The 18,141-nt window shown below is 38.1% G+C and overlaps 1 protein-coding gene across 1 annotated transcript in view; it reads left to right on the forward strand.

The window, feature by feature from the left end:
• Positions 1 to 18,141, forward strand: part of VEGFC (vascular endothelial growth factor C) — a 95,609-nt gene that overhangs the window by 55,411 nt on the left and 22,057 nt on the right. The window contains exons 2-3 of the mRNA XM_072123612.1: positions 9,574 to 9,775; positions 12,341 to 12,531. Coding sequence (XP_071979713.1) covers positions 9,574 to 9,775; positions 12,341 to 12,531 — 393 coding nt within the window. The remainder of the gene's footprint in view (positions 1 to 9,573; positions 9,776 to 12,340; positions 12,532 to 18,141) is intronic.

Below are 18,141 nucleotides of genomic sequence, written 5' to 3' on the forward strand. Positions count from 1 at the left end.
TAACTTTTTTTTTATTTTTATTTTTACTATTTTTCAGACTCCCTAGGGTACTTTAACCTTAGGTTGTCTGATTGATCCTATCATATACTGCCACACTACAGTATGGCAGTATATGGGGATTTTACTACTCATACATTACAATATGCTATCAGCACATTGTAATGAAGGGGTTAAAACGAAATAGCCACGGGTCTTCGGAAGACCTGAGGCTACCATGGAGATGGATCGCTGCTCCCCGATGACGTCACGGGGAGCGGCGATCCCAGGCAAGATGGCGGTGCCGCTATCTTTTTGAGGCTGCTGGCAGCTTTGCCAGCAGCCATCGATGTGATAACACCCGCGATCGGTGCCGTGAATACACGGCGGGCGGTCGCGAACCGGTTAAAATAAATGAAAACTTTGGTTTGAAAAAAATGTCTTCGTTTTGCCATCTTCAGATGCTAAAACATGTTTCATACTTTAGTGTACGGAGCTGTGTGAAGTGTCATTTTGTTGTAGGATGTGCTGACTATTGATAACTTTTTATTCATTCTTTATGTGTTACAAAATGGTGGTGTTTGGGACATTTGCGTGCTATTTTCCATTACTAGGTTTAACGCTGAAAATTTTACTTTTTTTTCATTTTGAAAGGTTGGGCTGTATGGTAAGTGGTGATGCCTAACATGTTTAAGATTTTGGCACTTTTGCACTTTATACAATATTGGCAGTTATTGCATTATACATACAAGTATGTGCCTTATGTAATTATTTAAAAGAAATTTGGTATTGTAGTGATGGACTTTTTTGGACCTTCAGGAACGATCCAAACTAATTACCTGTAGATATTCACAAATGTTGTAAATTGTTCGTTCTTTTTAAATATTAATTTTCAATAATAAATGGAACTTTTTAAGAAATTTTCTTGTGAGATTCGATCTGTAGGAACCGCCTTTCACTCTTGTGTCTTTTTGGATTGACATGTTTATGATTTGTTTGTATATTTTTATATCACTTCTAGGGGTAGGGGGGATTAGATGTTATACATTTATCAATGCAAGAGGTACCACACTTTTTGTCACAGCCCAGGGCCCATGGTAGCCTTAATCAATCTGCTCATGGCCACAGAGAATTATGAGTGGGGAGGGGGGTTACAGGAATATTATCATTATACAGATGAGTATGCCACAGGAAAGGAAACATTTTACCATGTGGTTGGGGCTGTTGGCCCTCTACAAGGCATTTAATGTTGTGAAAGCCACCAAAATGGAGTATTATACTCTGTTTGGACAGTAGGAGATGGGGTCAGAAGCAAAGCAAAAGGCTTGGTTTCATTTAAAATATTCCCACAATTTTTGTCCCTTTTTCTGTCTTCGGGAAAAAAAAATTGGAATGTGTGGCTGTACAGACATGGCCAGGTTGGGTTGACAGAGAACATTTTACATAAACAGCTTTAGCCAACCCTAGCTTGCCTTTTGCCTTGCCAATTTGTTGGATGATATGAAAGTGCAGCTGCTTATATATCAGATCAGCGGATTTCACCCTGATGCTCACACACTAACCAGAGGACTATCACTGTAATACCACTCATGTCATTAATGCTACCGTAATATTTGATCCAAACATAGAGAATATTCCTGAATATTCTGTTCATATCCTTTTAGTTGCAAGCATCTATGTACAGAAATCTGCCGGATGCTTGATACAAAGTGATTTATTTTCTGATCAGTGAAACAGATGCAGTTATATCTTGTGTGACTAAACCAATATGCACTTGGATGAAAAAATTCTCTTTTATAAAGTAAAAGTCTTGTAAGAATTTCCTGTGGGAGGATGTGGTTCCTTGCTGACCTCCTTAGCAATTTGCTTGTAAGTGCAGCAAATGAACACAAGGGAAGCATGACATACCAGGCTCCATGCAAGTCATAAAAGTGAGGTAGATGTGACCGAATGCAAATTCCTACGTTCTCAGAACTTTCATTGACCTTGGTAAAGCTTCATGTCAGATACTGTTGTTCTTAGCTTAACTTGTTATGTTTCTCAAATACTTCTAAGTGTTGATCATCAATCCCGTAATGCTCTGGTAGCCAAGAACTGTATGTGATAAGGATGTAGATGCAGTGAGTTGAGGTTAATAGACAGAGAATATGTGATAAGGACTGTTAAAGTTGGCCACTGATGTATGACTCCTTACTGTAGGCATCCTTGTACTTTTGTGATAAGGCTTTAGACATCTCAGCTGCCCCATCACCAAGACCCATATTGAGAAGTTTGGTTTGATTTTAAAATCTATTTAAGGCATCACTTAAGTAACATTATTTTTCCACAAATGTATAGCTCATTTCATGTCGGACACCTTTGTCTATTACTTTCATTACCTATATGCAATCATTCCTCTGCTATCCTCCTCAGTTTAGCCTGTTACAGCAGCAACTCTTCAGTTTTTTTGTCCTGACTCTGTGCAGTTTATGCCTTTTTCCATGTGTGAAGCTAATCTCCCCTATGATGCCAGGCTTTGAGACTACATGGATCCTGTGTGAAGAAACTATGAAAAACTAAGTTGATTTACGTGTTGAGATTGTATTGGATAAGCGACTGAGGGTAGTATTCAGTAAACTCAATTATAAGACAAAATAATCTTTTCTGCTGATGAAGATCTTTTACAATTATCTTCAGAACAGGTAAAATAGAATAACTGGAAAGTAAAGTATGAATGACAAAATATGGGCATCATTTTATTAATCAGATATAAATACTTGTTAAAAGGCATTTTAAAACCATTATAAAAAGTACACTTTTAAAATAAAAAAATAAAGTTTTTAACCATGGATTCCCCTTATGAATGCTATCTTACAATTTTTTCTAAGAAGCATCCCTCTGACCGTGAAACTGTGTCCCATGCCCCTCCCCCCAACCCCCCGTGAAACCAGCCTACTGAACCTTGGAACCTTGCCCATATTAGACCAAAAGACTCAGGGGCGTAACTACAGCAGTAGCAGCCATAGCAGCCGCTATGGGGCCCGCAGTGTCAGGGGGCGCCATCATCAGACCTGACACGATAAAGAATGGAGGATGTGCACCATTATATCTATATATGCACATGTCCAGCATAATATGTATATAACATATACTGTGATGTATATATGCAGTAACTGTATACACTGTATGTGAGTATGTTGCATATGGCACTGTATGTATGTGTACATGAGTGTATTTATTTGTGATTGTAACTCACATGTGTGAGTAAACTAATATGTATATTTTTTAAGTGGGAAGGGGGGCCCCTATGCAGTAGCCTGCTAGGGGGCCCTGTCTCTCCTAGTTTTGCCACTGAAAAGACTGTATAGTATTTGAATAATAAATTCGATTTCTTTGCTGATATTTTTTTTTTAAGTTATGCTAATGATGCGGGGCACTTCTCTTATAAGCCATATACCAATAAAATATAGCTTCACCTAATAAACCGCTAGGACTTAATTGGCCGCACATAAAAAGATCCCCCTTCTCTTCACCATAACTGCATTGATAAACCACAATACAAGCCACTTAGGTAATTTAACTCCTCATAATCCTTTTACTTGGCATTTTCTTCACAAATTTAACAATAGAGTAATCTTAGAAAAATCTTTTAACATCACAGTATGACAAGGTATAAAATTTCATAAAAAACGGTAGAGTCCATAGAGTAATATATGTATAATGAGCTTCAATAGAAACAAGCACGAACACTGCTCTGCCTCCTTCTTCAGGCATGCGAATGAGCTACACAGGTTTCAATTAGTAGTAATATGTAAAATTGTCATTCAACTAGCTGCTGTTCATATACTTTGTGCACAAAATATAGAATCTGTTCACATAGACCCACAATGTTATCTGGAAGGTTGAGCCGAACCTGGACCCACAAAGTTCAGTACAAACCTTAACTTTGTGGTTCAGGTCCACTCAATACTAATTATAAGGACTAGATCATGTGGGACAATCACAACATAATACATCTATCATATGTGTTAACATTAGTCCCGTGAATATTATGTGCAATATACATTGGGTCAAAGTTGGTTGGACACAATTTTGGCCAAAGATCACATGGTCACTAGGGTCAAAGGTGTCCTTTGCTTCAGGCTCCATATACTGTGCAGATGAAGAGTGGGGTTGCTTTGTGTTGAACCCTGAATGGTCTTATATTGATCACCTAATCTAAAGAGTCTAGTTAGTATACAGGTAGGTTTATCTGGAAATTCGGAACCCCTAGTAGAGTGATCAGTGTAAGTTGCTAAGTCTCTGCAGTGCAGGAGAATATATTGGTACCATATAAGTGAGTAAAATGAAATAAAATTGGTACATAGTACATTCCCCAGCAGGGGAAGGTAGTTACTAGAACTATAAGCTCCTCTGCAAAAACAGATCCAATAGTTATTGTCTATTGTGAGCCAAGATGAGCGTCTGTGCAGAATTAAAATATAAAGTTCCTAGAAATGGTTGTATTGTTCTATTTAAGTCGCCATTCTAAACAGAATGTTTGCACACAGCATTAATACTAATGTAAACTATGAGAGGAGCAGAACTGTAAATGTGATTTTCCATGTCATCACATTGTTAGTCGATTAGTCATTTTGCATGTAACATGCCATTAGTAACCTTGGTTTATTTGTTATATTAAAGCTAAACACGTCAGGAAGGAGAGAAGTACAATGTATCACACCATGTATTTACACTAAGCTTCATTTTCTATGTGGGGCTGAGATAGCCCCGAAATTTGTGTTTTGCTGAGCCAGATATCCCCTGTTGTGCCTCTGTTAGGAATTATTTTAGGACATTTTTGGTTTCTTTTCCAAGTTGCTGTACAGAGTTTTATTTTTAGAAAACGCCTCCTTGATTTTGCATAACAATAACTGTTACTTTCATTATTTATATGTGAAAGCCACAAAAGTCAGCAGTTCTGGAACACACATGGTTTGCATCCCATGCCACATGGAAAGCGTAAGCTAATCACATCCACATTAATTCCCACTTAGTAAAGTGTCAGTGGTCAGGTCTACCTCAAGTAATGAATACTAAGCGCTCATTAAGAAATTACTGCTGGAAGACTGCGAGCTAGCATTTCACCGCCTTCGTTTACTCTGGACGGAAAAGTAAATAGCTCGACACTTAGTACTATTAACATCTCCAAACCAGGCAATAGTAAGAGACATTATAGTCAAAAAGTATTTAGGCGTTAAAGCAATTAGTGTCCTTACATGAATACAGCATTTGTACAATTAAAGTTCTGCTAAATGTTTGCAGTCATAGATTGGACTCGACATAGGAGACCTTCCTCCTCATTCTCACCCCTGTAGGCGCCAACTTGGACTACTCCGAGCATTTGTGACTTTGTAACTTGGATTCCATAACCAAGGAAGACCAAATTATGATAAAAATATAGTAAAAAACAGTCAGTAAGCTAGTTATTAAATATAATGTTCTATGTGTAAGAATAAGAACAGACTATTCTGAAGGTATTCATACTGTACACATTAGATGATATGATCTAATCTGCCACTGGACGACCATCTACTTTCATACTTTCCCTCAAAGAAGGATTTTATGGTAAAGAAGAATCCAAAAATGTTTTATTTCTACATGACTGATCATTTGTCCCCTTTACACATCAAGAATAGAAGACTTTCAGTGAACCCAGTCTGTAGCCCAGTGAGTTGCTCAGTCGGATAAGTCTTACGGACACTTTTACCCTGAACTGACCTTCTTATAAATTCCAAAAAACATCTTATCTTTATCCTGTGCATTACACTTAACGCTAAACCTCATTCTGTACACCCTTTTCTAGTTTTAAGACATAGTCCCATTTATTATGAACAACAACAAGATTATCCTTAAAACCCCGACTAAAGAATCAGGAAGCATCAATTTTGATCCCATATGATTAGTAGTATTATGGTTGGCTCATATCCCACTTGACCTTTGTACTACAAGGGTCAAATATGTCCTTCGGTGACATTCAGCCGATAGGGCATGGCTAAGGAGAACGTCAACGTCCGTCGGTATGTTTGGATTGCTTGTCATGATTAAAATACTTTTCATTATACAGGAAAATATTTAGATTTCATGAGCAGGGAACAGCTTGTAGTCAACAAGCGAAGCACATGTAAATAGCGGCCCGGAGACGTGTTTATAATTCCTGATGATATAATGTTAGCGTTTAGATATGCGAGGTACAGACAGAAATATTAGTCTTGATTTTGTAATATTTCAAGTAGCAGTGATTGAACATTTCACAGCTTGCGCTTTGTCTAGCGGTGGCATTAATGAACATGACAGGCGCTATTACACAGTTTCAACATCCGTCCAGCTCGACATGGACCAATGCCAGGAAACTAAGCTTTTTAACCTTACAGAACTTGTTGAGAGGTCATGGAGAAAAGAAAGTGAGACTGCAGCTATTGAAACAAATGGTATCAACATCAGGATGTCATATTTTTCCCTTCCCCAAGCAAAATCATTTCTCAAAACCAAAGCTCTGGTGTTATGCATACTGCTCCATTTGTTGAGAAATTCCATCTGGGATTTGCAAGGATTCATGCTAGTTTCACAGTGATTTCGCATTGCAGAACTTTTTTCTGGCAAATTTTTATATTGAACACATCTTGGCATAGACTGAAAATGGACCAACTATATAAAGAGAAATAATTCCAGCATGTGTGGTATATGTCTCTGTCTTTTGTGAAGATGCAGCACTTTATGTAACTAAGACGTGACTAAATGGAGATTTTGTAGACACATTTCAATCCCCTCTGGAATAGACTGTGCAAATGACTGTAAGCTTTGAGATGAGGCAACCACATGAAGACACATGTTGGAAGATCAAGTGTCAAGTAGAAGCTAAAGTTTATTATGGGATATCCCAGTTCTCCTTGTATTAAAGGAAATCGACCATTTAAAAAAACAAAAAAAAACCTAGAAATTCTCACCTCCGCTGCTCTTGATGTTGATCCCGGCTCTGTCCACCGCTAGTCTTCACACGCTGGGATCACCGTGAGAAGAAACTTATAATTAGCGGCTCGGAGTTGAAGGACAAGATGTCCAGCGCTCCGGGCTGCTAATTATGCACGACTTTCACATGACGTTACATCCCTCTCCCATGCTGGATAATTTCCTTTAAGAATATTGCAGATTGGTCACATTACCATATTTAATTATTTAAAACTGTGAATAGAGAATTGTGGTCAGGCTTCTAAAAGTGGATTTGCTATTGCAGTATGTTACAGTACAGTAGTTAGCAAAGGTTAAGAAGATATGTTTTCAAAATTATTTTTAATTATTTTACTGTTGTAAAATGTCATATAAATTTCAAAGAAAACCCACCTTACCAATCCTATTCCATCTACATTCTTATGTTTTTCAAGGTCCCACACCATTTTCAGGATTTCATGTTGATAAAGTATTTTTTTCAATCGCAACCATTTGCTCCAGTGGTATTGTTGACTGTTGGGGAATCAGGGAAATTTTGATTCACTTTTTATTGTATAGGTTTGTGTACAGGTCTAGCAGCATTCAGGACTTACATTCTCTCTGTGTCCTGGCAGAATTTTAAAGAGGTCATTTTACCACCTTCACCATTATGAATGTCTTGCAGATAAGTTGCAGCTCTACTGATTCTGGTGAAGTTTAACTTTTTTCTCAGTAGCCCTTGCAATTTTAGAGAAATCAGTGCCATTTCTTATGACACTCAATAAGTTTGGTATAGTAATGTGAATCAGGTGGGCAGTTCTGGGCTGTTGCAAACAACTGGAAACAACCCACCTGACTGACAGTAAGTTAATGGGTTGTCTCAACTTTGGAAGCTATCGCCAATCCATAGGATAGGGAATAACTTCCTAATCCAACAGCTGGAGCCCACACTGTTCATGAGGTAGGGAATCCTGTTCTAACTGATGGGTGGAGTGTTGTGCTCAACAATATTTGCCACTTCCATAGAATTGAATGAAATGGCAGGGCGTCTGCTCATCATGCAGCTCCACTCACTTGTGAGAATGGGATCCCCTCTTTCCTAAATGCCAGGGGTACAGTTATCATGACCGCTGGAGGTCCCACCTGTCTGACCCACACCCATTAGGAAGTTATTCCTTATCTATTGGGACAATCCCTATAATTAAATAGCATAATGGATGCAAAAAACAACTGCACTAAGTGCTTGGAAATGAGTGGGGCTATCAAATATATTCCAATTGAATCTTTTGACCAGCATTAAAGGACATCTATCACCAGATCAAGGATTGTAAACCAAGCACGCCGACATACTGGTGTGTGCCACCTCTGGCAGGGTCTGCTATTCTTTTAGCTAAGTGTGCCCTGGTTTTTAAGAAAAAAATGAGCCTGAGGGGCTCCAGGCTCCATAGGAGTTAATGGAGCCTGGAGCCCCTCATGCTCATTTGCATAACGTTTTTCTTAAAAGAGCAGCAGATCCTGCCAGAGGGGGCACACACCAGTATGTCAGTATGATTGGTTTACAATCCTTGATCTGGAGTTGGTTGGAGTAGGTTGATGTAGTGAAAGTTCCTCTTTAAAGAGCATTTCATATGAAACAATCAGATCATTAAAAGTAACTTCTGTCAGAAGTCAGCATTTGCTTCTCTATTATAGGTACACTAGGAGACCAAGGTTATGGCATGCTTTATGAATCAGTTCAATAGTTAAAATGTACAAGGGAGGACAGAGGACAGTGTTACTATAATTACAATGATGTGTGAGGTCTGATTTTACTTTGGGGCCCCCTTCATAGAACAATATTTATTGTATATTTATTATAACTCGAGGAATTTAAAATGTGGTTTGGATTTGGAGACATTTTAGCTTAATTTATTAAAACTGCCTTTGTGTTTGTATTAAGTCAGGGTCCTTATTACTACGTTCTTGTGAAGTTTAGGAAATGAAGGCTGCATATTTTACCAATTCTCAATTCTCTATTGTACAGTGTATTTGGAACTCTTTACTTCTACAGAGAAATCTCGAGACATGTGGCATGATTTATGTGATTTGTGTTCTATGTGCTAGATTTGTGTTTCTATTATTCCTAAGAACATTTAAAAAGGTTAGAACAAAGAAGGGCAAATTTATTAAGTGCATAAAATTAAGTCTAAAAGTGCACCCAATTTATCTTAATGTCGGTGACTTTTTTCTTATTTTAACTTCGCACCTTGCTGCCTAAAAAGGCACAAACATTTAATGAAATTTGCATAATTTTTGATGCCAAGCCCGTTTTTATCATGATGGTCCTAATAATGCTTAAACTGACAATTCCTTCACTTTCTGGCTCTTCTCCACGCCATTTTGGAGTTGAGACCAATCGATTGCCACAGATCCAACTTCTATTATTCCCCGGCATTGTCTACAGATGTTCTGATCACACCATTATTTGAAGTTGTCACTATTATTTTTCACTTATAAACTGATATGTCCTCCAAGACACATGCATTGGGGATGTAATATATAAGGAGAGGGCATAGCATCCAGGCCCCAGGCACCCAGGCCAAAGACCCTTATGGAACTAAAAGGATGTCTCTTTCGTGATAAAGAATAACTAACTTGTGCTTTTATTTAAAGGATCACCCAGACAAGGAGCTGGAAGAGCAACTACGAGCCGTATCCAGTGTGGATGAACTTATGACGTTGCTCTACCCCGAATCCTGGAAAATGTTTAAGTGTCAATTAAGACAAGGAGGACAACCCCGTTTTGATACTAGAAGAGACGACAGTCTTAAATTTGCAGCTGCACATTCCGATTACAATGCTGAAATCTGGAAAAGTAAGTGCGACCCGGGACACAACCCATTATACCAGGCAGTATCTGATTATCCCAATAGAAGAATAACAATATTACAATATGTTAATGATCAATATATCAATCAATATTTTACTGCAAATTATAAATCTATCATAGCTTTATTTTTTAATCAATCCAAAAAAATATGCATTAGTATTAGATCGTGAATCAAATCTTTAAAGCTGCATTACCGTCTGGAAGAATTCGAAAACTGCATGCTGAGATATTTTTCCTTCTTGCCTGTGTTTTAGGATTTATATTCTCTTCAGTGTGTTGTCTGGTCTCCATGGGATCTGTCCCTCACTGCAGGAAATAGAGAGGCTTTGGGAACCTCCATGAACTTGGGTCTACTTGCCTCCACCCAGCCATGCACACACCCGATAGTGGAAGGCTCATGAATGTATGTGCGTTCCACTGACTCCCGAGGAGATGTTCCAGCCTCCTGTACTGCTTACTCTTATTAAATAGCAGAATATTTCAGCATGTTGGAGCAATTTTAGGAAAATGGAAACACTGCAATGAAGGTAGAAGGTCTTTACTGTCACTGATGAATTAGCCAGACGACAATGCTGCTTTAAAGTTTGAATTAGTACGATATTGTAAGTGTTAAGAGACATGGCAATATGTAACGTGATGGGTTCAATGGGTATTTACACATTAATAATTTTGATGACCTATCTATACTGATGGGTTGTGACTTTCTTTGCTAAGCTGTTGCCTTAAAATCTGGGCAGAGAGGTCTCCTGTCCAAAGGCTTATCCTAAATACTTTGACCCCTCTCTACCTACTGCTGAGGGCAGTCTTTTCTTTTAGCAGATCTTACATTTGTTTCCCTTTCTCACAGATTATTGAAGTTGTAACATATTTTAATTTTATCTTAATTTTAATCTTCATTGGAATTTTCTGTTCTGTCTAATCTCTCAGTTGTATTTTATTTTAATTTACCATCATAAGTAAGAAAATACTGTATCAACATTTAGTAAGTAATTAATGAAATTGATTAAGAAGTTATATAAGCCACAGATCTGTGGTCCTAAATACTTATGACAAGTCAATTTTAAAGGAAATCAATCTTGGCACCGTGAGAGTTCTGTTAGCCTATGCTTCCAGTCTGGTGACCATACAAGATAAATTGGAAATAGCTACTTATGTCATATGTATGAGGTCATATTTTCTGAATTATTACATAACCCTGGCTGTCCGCATTACTTAAAGGGGTATTCACATCTGATCATTAACATTTTATTTAATTTATCTGAAATATATATAGATTTCTTCACTTGGATGTTAATAAAAAATATATACCTGTGTGAAGATAATTTCAAATAAATGTCATGTGGGTGGTTATTTATCTTTATTTTTCTTTCTGTTTTTTCTGTCTTTTTTGAGACATTTTTCAGCTAATTGCATTTTTGTGCCTTGTTTGGGACATTTTGAAATGTCCGCCAGAAATTAATTTTTCATTAGACACATTTATCTTCTATTCTAGATGTGCTAAATGTAGCGAGCGAGATTTATCATTTCAATTGTCAAACATTTTTTGGCACAAAAAAACTCCAGACTATACCATACATAAGGAAAACTTAGAAAATGAAAAGAAATGACTTGAGATATTTGTGCAACATTTTTACGACATTTGTAACAAATGTCTCAAAAAATGATCTTTAAAAGATCCCCTTTTAACACAAGGAAAAAGTGAGATTGATACAAGATAAATTGAGACGAGATAAATGACCCCCATGGTTCCTTAGAAATGGAGGACAGCTGTCCTTGGATATGACCACCCCCACCGCAGAGGTTGCTCGAAGAAAGTAATTTAATGCATGTCACCCACCCTCTGGTAACAAACACTGAACCCAGATGGTTAGTCATGGCTCAATAGCACATGTGTGTTCACCGCTGCCAAAGTTCAGCTGAATAAAAATCTATATGAATGACTAGATGTGAATACCTTTTTAATTTAAGCAGTTTTGCAGTTGAATTTCAAATTTTGAAATTTCAGAAGAATTTTAAAAATCCTCTATGTTTTCAGAAAATGAAACTCCCTGCTCTCCTCTCACACTATTCTCTTACTACTGGCAGCTCAACTATACATGTATTTTGGTTGGGGAAAATGATAAGCAAACTCCTGTAGATATCATGGGAATATGAAAGTCTAATATCCACATCCTTATTCATGCAGCCTGAGTATGTATTAGTTAGTCATCTGTTCCCACTGATATTAATATGAATGACAGTTCCAGGTTCCACAGAGTTAATAAAGGACCGGGTGCGGCGAATGCACTGATGGTTTATTCATGTTTGTGGGACAGTATGTAAGAAATTGCTCAGCTAGACCTGCAACCCTATTCTCACTGAGAATACCCCTAATTTGTGATTATTGTTGTAAATCTGTCTCTGTCTAGCCTTTGAGAATGGTTATGGGTAGATGTATTCATCAGCAATTATGGAATTTTTAAATACATTAAAAATATTATCAATACTGCATGTTGTTACACTATTAATATGTATATATACTATAAGTGATCCATGAATATTCCTTCCTAGGCATTGAAACTGAATGGAGGAAAACGCAGTGCATGCCACGGGAAGTGTGTGTAGACGTGGGAAAAGAATTTGTGGCATCGACAAACACCTTCTTTAAACCTCCGTGTGTATCCCTGTACAGATGCGGAGGCTGCTGTAACAGCGAGGGCTTGCAGTGCATGAACACCAGCTCTACATACGTCAGCAAGACTGTAAGTTTTCATCACACTCAGAGAGTGGAAACTAGATGAGAAAACTTACAATACACTTAGATATATTTCTGTTGAAAATACGCCAACATCTTCTTTGGTTATTGGGGATATTGCTGTCACATCACTTTTGTCGCTTTCATCCCGATACTCAGTTGTAATAAAGCCACCGCAGATCTTCTATTAGAAGACAGAAAAGAATTTAGAGAACCTCAGATTTTGCAGTGATTTGTGGACTCCTAGAGATCAAAAGAGAAGGAAATGCATTCTCTACATTTACCAGTCTCATAAGAGCTCTAGAGGCGAAATCTTGTAAATGTCAAGAAAAACTGTGTCATGTTGACCATGATCAACCAGGCAGAGGATCCAAGTGATAGTTTTAATTTTTCTGTTCATGTTTTAACAATAAAACACATTCTACATTACCAGGGGCTTATTTAGGCTATTCCATAAAAGAAAAATAGTATTGAGGTGGCTTTATTTTGTCAATTAATTCTCTTTTGTTGTTTTTTAATACTTTTCTAAGATTGAAATATGATATAGTGTGCCTTCCACTGTCCAGCAATGGGAACATATTCATATATGCTGTAAACTTTATGGAAGAAAGAGTTGTTATATGGTATCAATGGAATAACACATTGGCCCTGGGGGCATCCACTTCTGATCTTTTTGGTTTAGTTGTAAATAAACCTGCACAGATCTGACGCTCCTTTAAAGGTCTAGAAAATTACCAAAGAAGAGGGAATCTGTCATATCACATATTCGCAGGGTTATGTTATGCATGAGTGGGGGTTATGAGGGCAGTTGTCATTTTTGGCATGAGACCCCTTCTCTTTCTATACCCTTGTACAGATAATCCAAACCAGAAGGATCTATGAACTTTTTTGAATAGTGCAGCAAACTAGACTTACATTATAATATTACCATATGGGTGGCACCTATGATAGCACAAATTTTGATCCTGCCCTGTAGAGATAATCAAAAGAAGGAACTCCTACCCTGAAATCCAAGCTTGGTTCTAGTACTCTATGGAGGAAGTAAATGTTGAACCATTTACAAAAAAATCAGTTGTGGGGGAGGAGGGCTACAATTTGCGTTCGGCCCAGGGCCCATGGAAGTCTTAATCGCTCCTGAAACAGAGACTATTCTAGTCTATCTGCATCCCAGTAGCTGTGTGAACATAGACTTGTATATGCTGAACATGATGCTGTGCAATAGCAAGGATTCAGTTATAGTTGTGTACTTGACCTTAAAATAGCAAAATGTGTATTCCCCTTTTTCTAATTCGTTCAGCTCTTGCTGGAAGTGAAGCAGCAAGGGGTGACAAAATCAATGTGGTATGTTAATCCAAATCCAGGAGCGCTTAAGCTTTGTATGAACTCCTTTCTAATAGCCGGTCCCTCCTGAACACTCCATTGTTTGGAAAACACTTCCCACAGTTTCCTATGTAAAGCCAAATGATTACTTTAATAACATTTTCCTAAAGGGAATCGGTCACCTGGATCCTCACTCTCCCCCCACCAAACTAGCAGCCATGTCTTGTAGGGCTGTGTACACAAATTCCAGCCATACCTTTGTTTTCATCTACAGTCTTGTCCATCCAGCCCCCGAATCCCAGCCCCTTCACTCATCCTCCTTAGTATTGATGTACATTTTTTGTCATGGTGGTTGTACAATGATTGCCGATATGCTGTAATTAGTGTTATCACCTTTGCAACCTAGGAATGTCAGCAGCAACAAGGGGTGGATCTCAAAAATATTGGTCACAAAAGAGGGGGTTGGATTACACCTCAAATGGCAATTGCTCATTTATAAAACCATCAGCCTTTAGTGAAATAGGAAAGTCTTTATACGGCCTAACAATAAAAAGCAGTGGGGATGAGCAGACCCGTTAAGTTAAGGTTTGGGTACCCGAACACTCACCCCAAGATGCTCACGCCATGCAGCAGAACCAGCACCAATTAGTGGGTGGGTGTTACCCTTTAAATGCCACCAGTAAATCTGCCTGCGTCATGTAAATGCATGTGCAGCAGGATATTCCTAGGGTTGTTGCTCCCCATGATGTCACCACTTAAAGAGCGTTCGGGTAGGTGGATGCTACTTGCGGTGCAGAAATTTGGTGACCCAAAACCACAATGTTCGGCAAAGACCGAAACGTAGCAGGTTTGGGTTGGCTCATCCATAATAAGCAGCAGTGTACATAACCATGGAATTAATGGTGTTCTACAAATTATTAATAATAATAAAGCAGTCAATGAATGGCTAGGATCACCCATTGGATGCCGAAGTAAAGAATGAGTGCATATTAAAATGAATACATTACAAGTCATGCTAAAATTTTTCCAATAAAACTATATTTCAGTCTGCTCAGATTCCCCTGCTCTATAATATGCTGCACACAGATAGGTCACTGTGTACAATCTGCTCAGCTCCTCTTGCTCTATAACCTGCTGCCTGCAGATAGGACACTGTGTACAATCTAAAAAGCTGCTCTTGCTCTATAACATGCTGCCTGCAGATAGGACACTATGTATAATTTTCTCTGCTCCTCCTGTTCTATAACATGCTGCCTGCAGATAGGACACTATGTATAATTGTCTCTGCTCCTCCTGTTCTATAACATGCTGCCTGCAGATAGGACACTATATATAATTTTCTCTGCTCCTCCTGTTCTATAACACATTGCTGTAAAATTATACTATTGTATAATAAACAGTGTTTAAACAATGTTTCAGCGTTGATCCTCTTTGAGAATTATTTATATATTCCTCCCCATGCCAGTGATTTGTATTCAAAATCATCTATAACATCACATAACAACACAGTAATCTGAAACACATGATAAACACTGGGCCACATTTACTAAAAACATTGCAGTTTGCCTGTGTAATTTACAGAGGGCACCAGATTCAGGATTTATGGCGCCCGTTCTTCATGAATCTGCACTGCTCCAACAGAGTGCACCACTTTTTTTTTGGTGCACCTTTAACATAGAGCGTGCAACACATTTCTTTCCGACTTTGCATGATAAATCTGGTGCACAGTCATACTGAGCACCGGAAAGCCGCCCTCAATGCAAAAAATTGTGTTGCATGAAGAATAGTGCAGCCGCGACACAAAGCAGTTGTGTGCGACACAGGTGTGCAAGAAAGAACGTGCAAAAGTCCGACTGGCGCATGGCCCTCAACATCTGCAACTTTTTATCATTTTACTTGTTTTCTTGTATCGAGGATATTATCACTTGTCCTTGTTTTGTCCTGTTTAGTTTTTATCACATCCTGGTTCTCATCCATTCAGTGTCTGAGCTTAACATCTTCATCCTTAAGTATTGCACTGGTCTTTCTCTCTTTAAAACTCTTTAGTGGCTACCGGGTAAACACTTTATCACTTATAAGGTCATTCTTTTATCTTCAAAGCTCTGTGTGTAGCTACTCCCCCTGAAATCTCAGCCTTAATCTCTCCATTGAGAGGTAGACATCTCCTCCACTCAGCAGGCAAGTGCTTGCTTTCTACAACTCTAACACCCACATCCTACTCAGGACCTTCTTTCTACCATCATCCCAGATTCTAGACTTCTATATCTGTTCATAAAACAGAATTATATTTATGGTTGAACTAGTTCATAACTCATATGTCCAGATGTGTCCAGATATGGTCACAGACCCAAGAGATATCCCATAGGGATTATTTTTTCAGAGGGGACCATGGTCCATGCATTCCAAACTTTCTCTTATTATTACTTTTCTCTCTCTATAAAAATGTAGTTTGACTTGTGAGGTCATTAATGTTTGGTCTAAGATACTGGGTTTAAAAAGCCTCTTACTGACCTATAGGAACCCGCTTAACATTCTGGAAGATCTAAGTGTATGGAAACCATATGACAAGAAACATGATGAAAGCAGATGGAGAGATTGATCATTTCCACCGTTCATCTGTTGTTGTTTTGTATCTTTTTTCAGGAAATTTTTAATGTGATTCTTAGAACATTTTCACGATTGCTCTACATCATGGACTTTCTTTGCTTGTACTCAACCTTCTATGTGATATAAGTCCAGGATGAGGGCAGTTGAAACCAAATACTTCAACAATTTGGAGCAATTTAGATACACAGGATACTTAAAGGATACTTTTTCATATACATGTCAATAGTTCCCAGTACAAAAATAACACTGACATACTACGAAAATTGATGTCACCTAAAATTTAAAGAAAACCTACCATGAGGATTCGATCAGAAGTAGACCCAATGGTAGATTCCACCTGCCTGTCTCTGTCCTAATCTGTACTTTAATAATCCTGGAACCTAACTTGTTACAAACCTTATTTTAGTAATATGTAAATTAACTGCAAAGGCTACTGGGGCATGTACTTACCTGGTCGGGCACTGGGGGATAAGGCAAGTACACGTCCTAGTAGCCTCGGCAGGTAATTTACATATTAATAAAACAAAGTTTTTAACTAGTTGGGTTAGGTTCCAGATTATAAAGATTAGGGAAGAGACAGACAGGAGGAATCTACCATCAGATCTCCTTCTGATTGGTAGGTTTCCTTTAATGTCTGAATAAAGTATAGCAGCATTAGAGCTGTAGATAAAGTTTGGTAATTATGCTTTTCATATTGTTGTCTGTCTATTCAGTTCTGCTTTTGCTTTTGAGACAAGGGGAAGAACCGTTATGGTTGTTCTCTATGTTTTTTTTTGCTTTTGAACGAAAAAAATTAAAATGGAAAAAAAAGACTTTAGGCAAGGACTTCATGGTTATCCATCTTTTTTGATATCTCCCTGAATTCCAGTTTTACATTTGAGTGTAAATCGTTTTTGAAGAAACATCAGTACGAAAATATTTTTAGAAACCACGTTGTGGTTGAGCTTGTGAAGATCTTGATTATATATTTTATATGGAATCTTTAAAAACTTAAGGATGTGGATATCTTTGGCCTTCAACAAGTTTTTCTTGACTGTGAACATTTCCAGAGCCTTCACTTTTTTCATTTATTCCACTAACAGAGCTGAATGGTGGTCTTGTTTTCACAAATCTGATTGTGACTGTACAAGATTAAAATAGTTTTCATGCCTCTAAAGGTTTTACAATGTTAGTACATGATATATGTACATGATATCTGGCCATGATCATGATCTGTGATTCATGGACAGAGGACAGTTGTTTGTTTAAACCCACCAGTTCTGGCCTACATCTAATGTTTTGGTGGCCAACTTTTCACTGACAGTGGTTGTTGAGGGAAAGAAGGTCATGTTGGATTTCAATGTGAGATATTGGGGGAGATTTATCAAGTGCACCATTGCTTGATGTTCCTTGTCCCCCCTTTGGTTCCTTTGGATATATAAAGAGGCTTCAGCCTCTAGGCATATCAAGCAGACACCCAACTCCACAACCTGGCACGCCCCGCTCCACATCCCTTTTTGACCACTTGGCGTGGAGGTGACATAAGGAGGAAAATAGTCACAATTCCTGGTAATGTGTCTGGAATTGCAACTTTATCAAGCTTGTACATAATGTTGATAAATCCTCAACATTATCTTTTTTTGAGAAGATTAGCCAATAGAGACTGTCAACAACTGACTTCCTTCTTCCCTCGAAAAACACATGGGTACTC

This window comes from Engystomops pustulosus, chromosome 1 (assembly GCF_040894005.1).
Source record: "Engystomops pustulosus chromosome 1, aEngPut4.maternal, whole genome shotgun sequence".
NCBI classification, from domain to species: domain Eukaryota; kingdom Metazoa; phylum Chordata; class Amphibia; order Anura; family Leptodactylidae; genus Engystomops; species Engystomops pustulosus.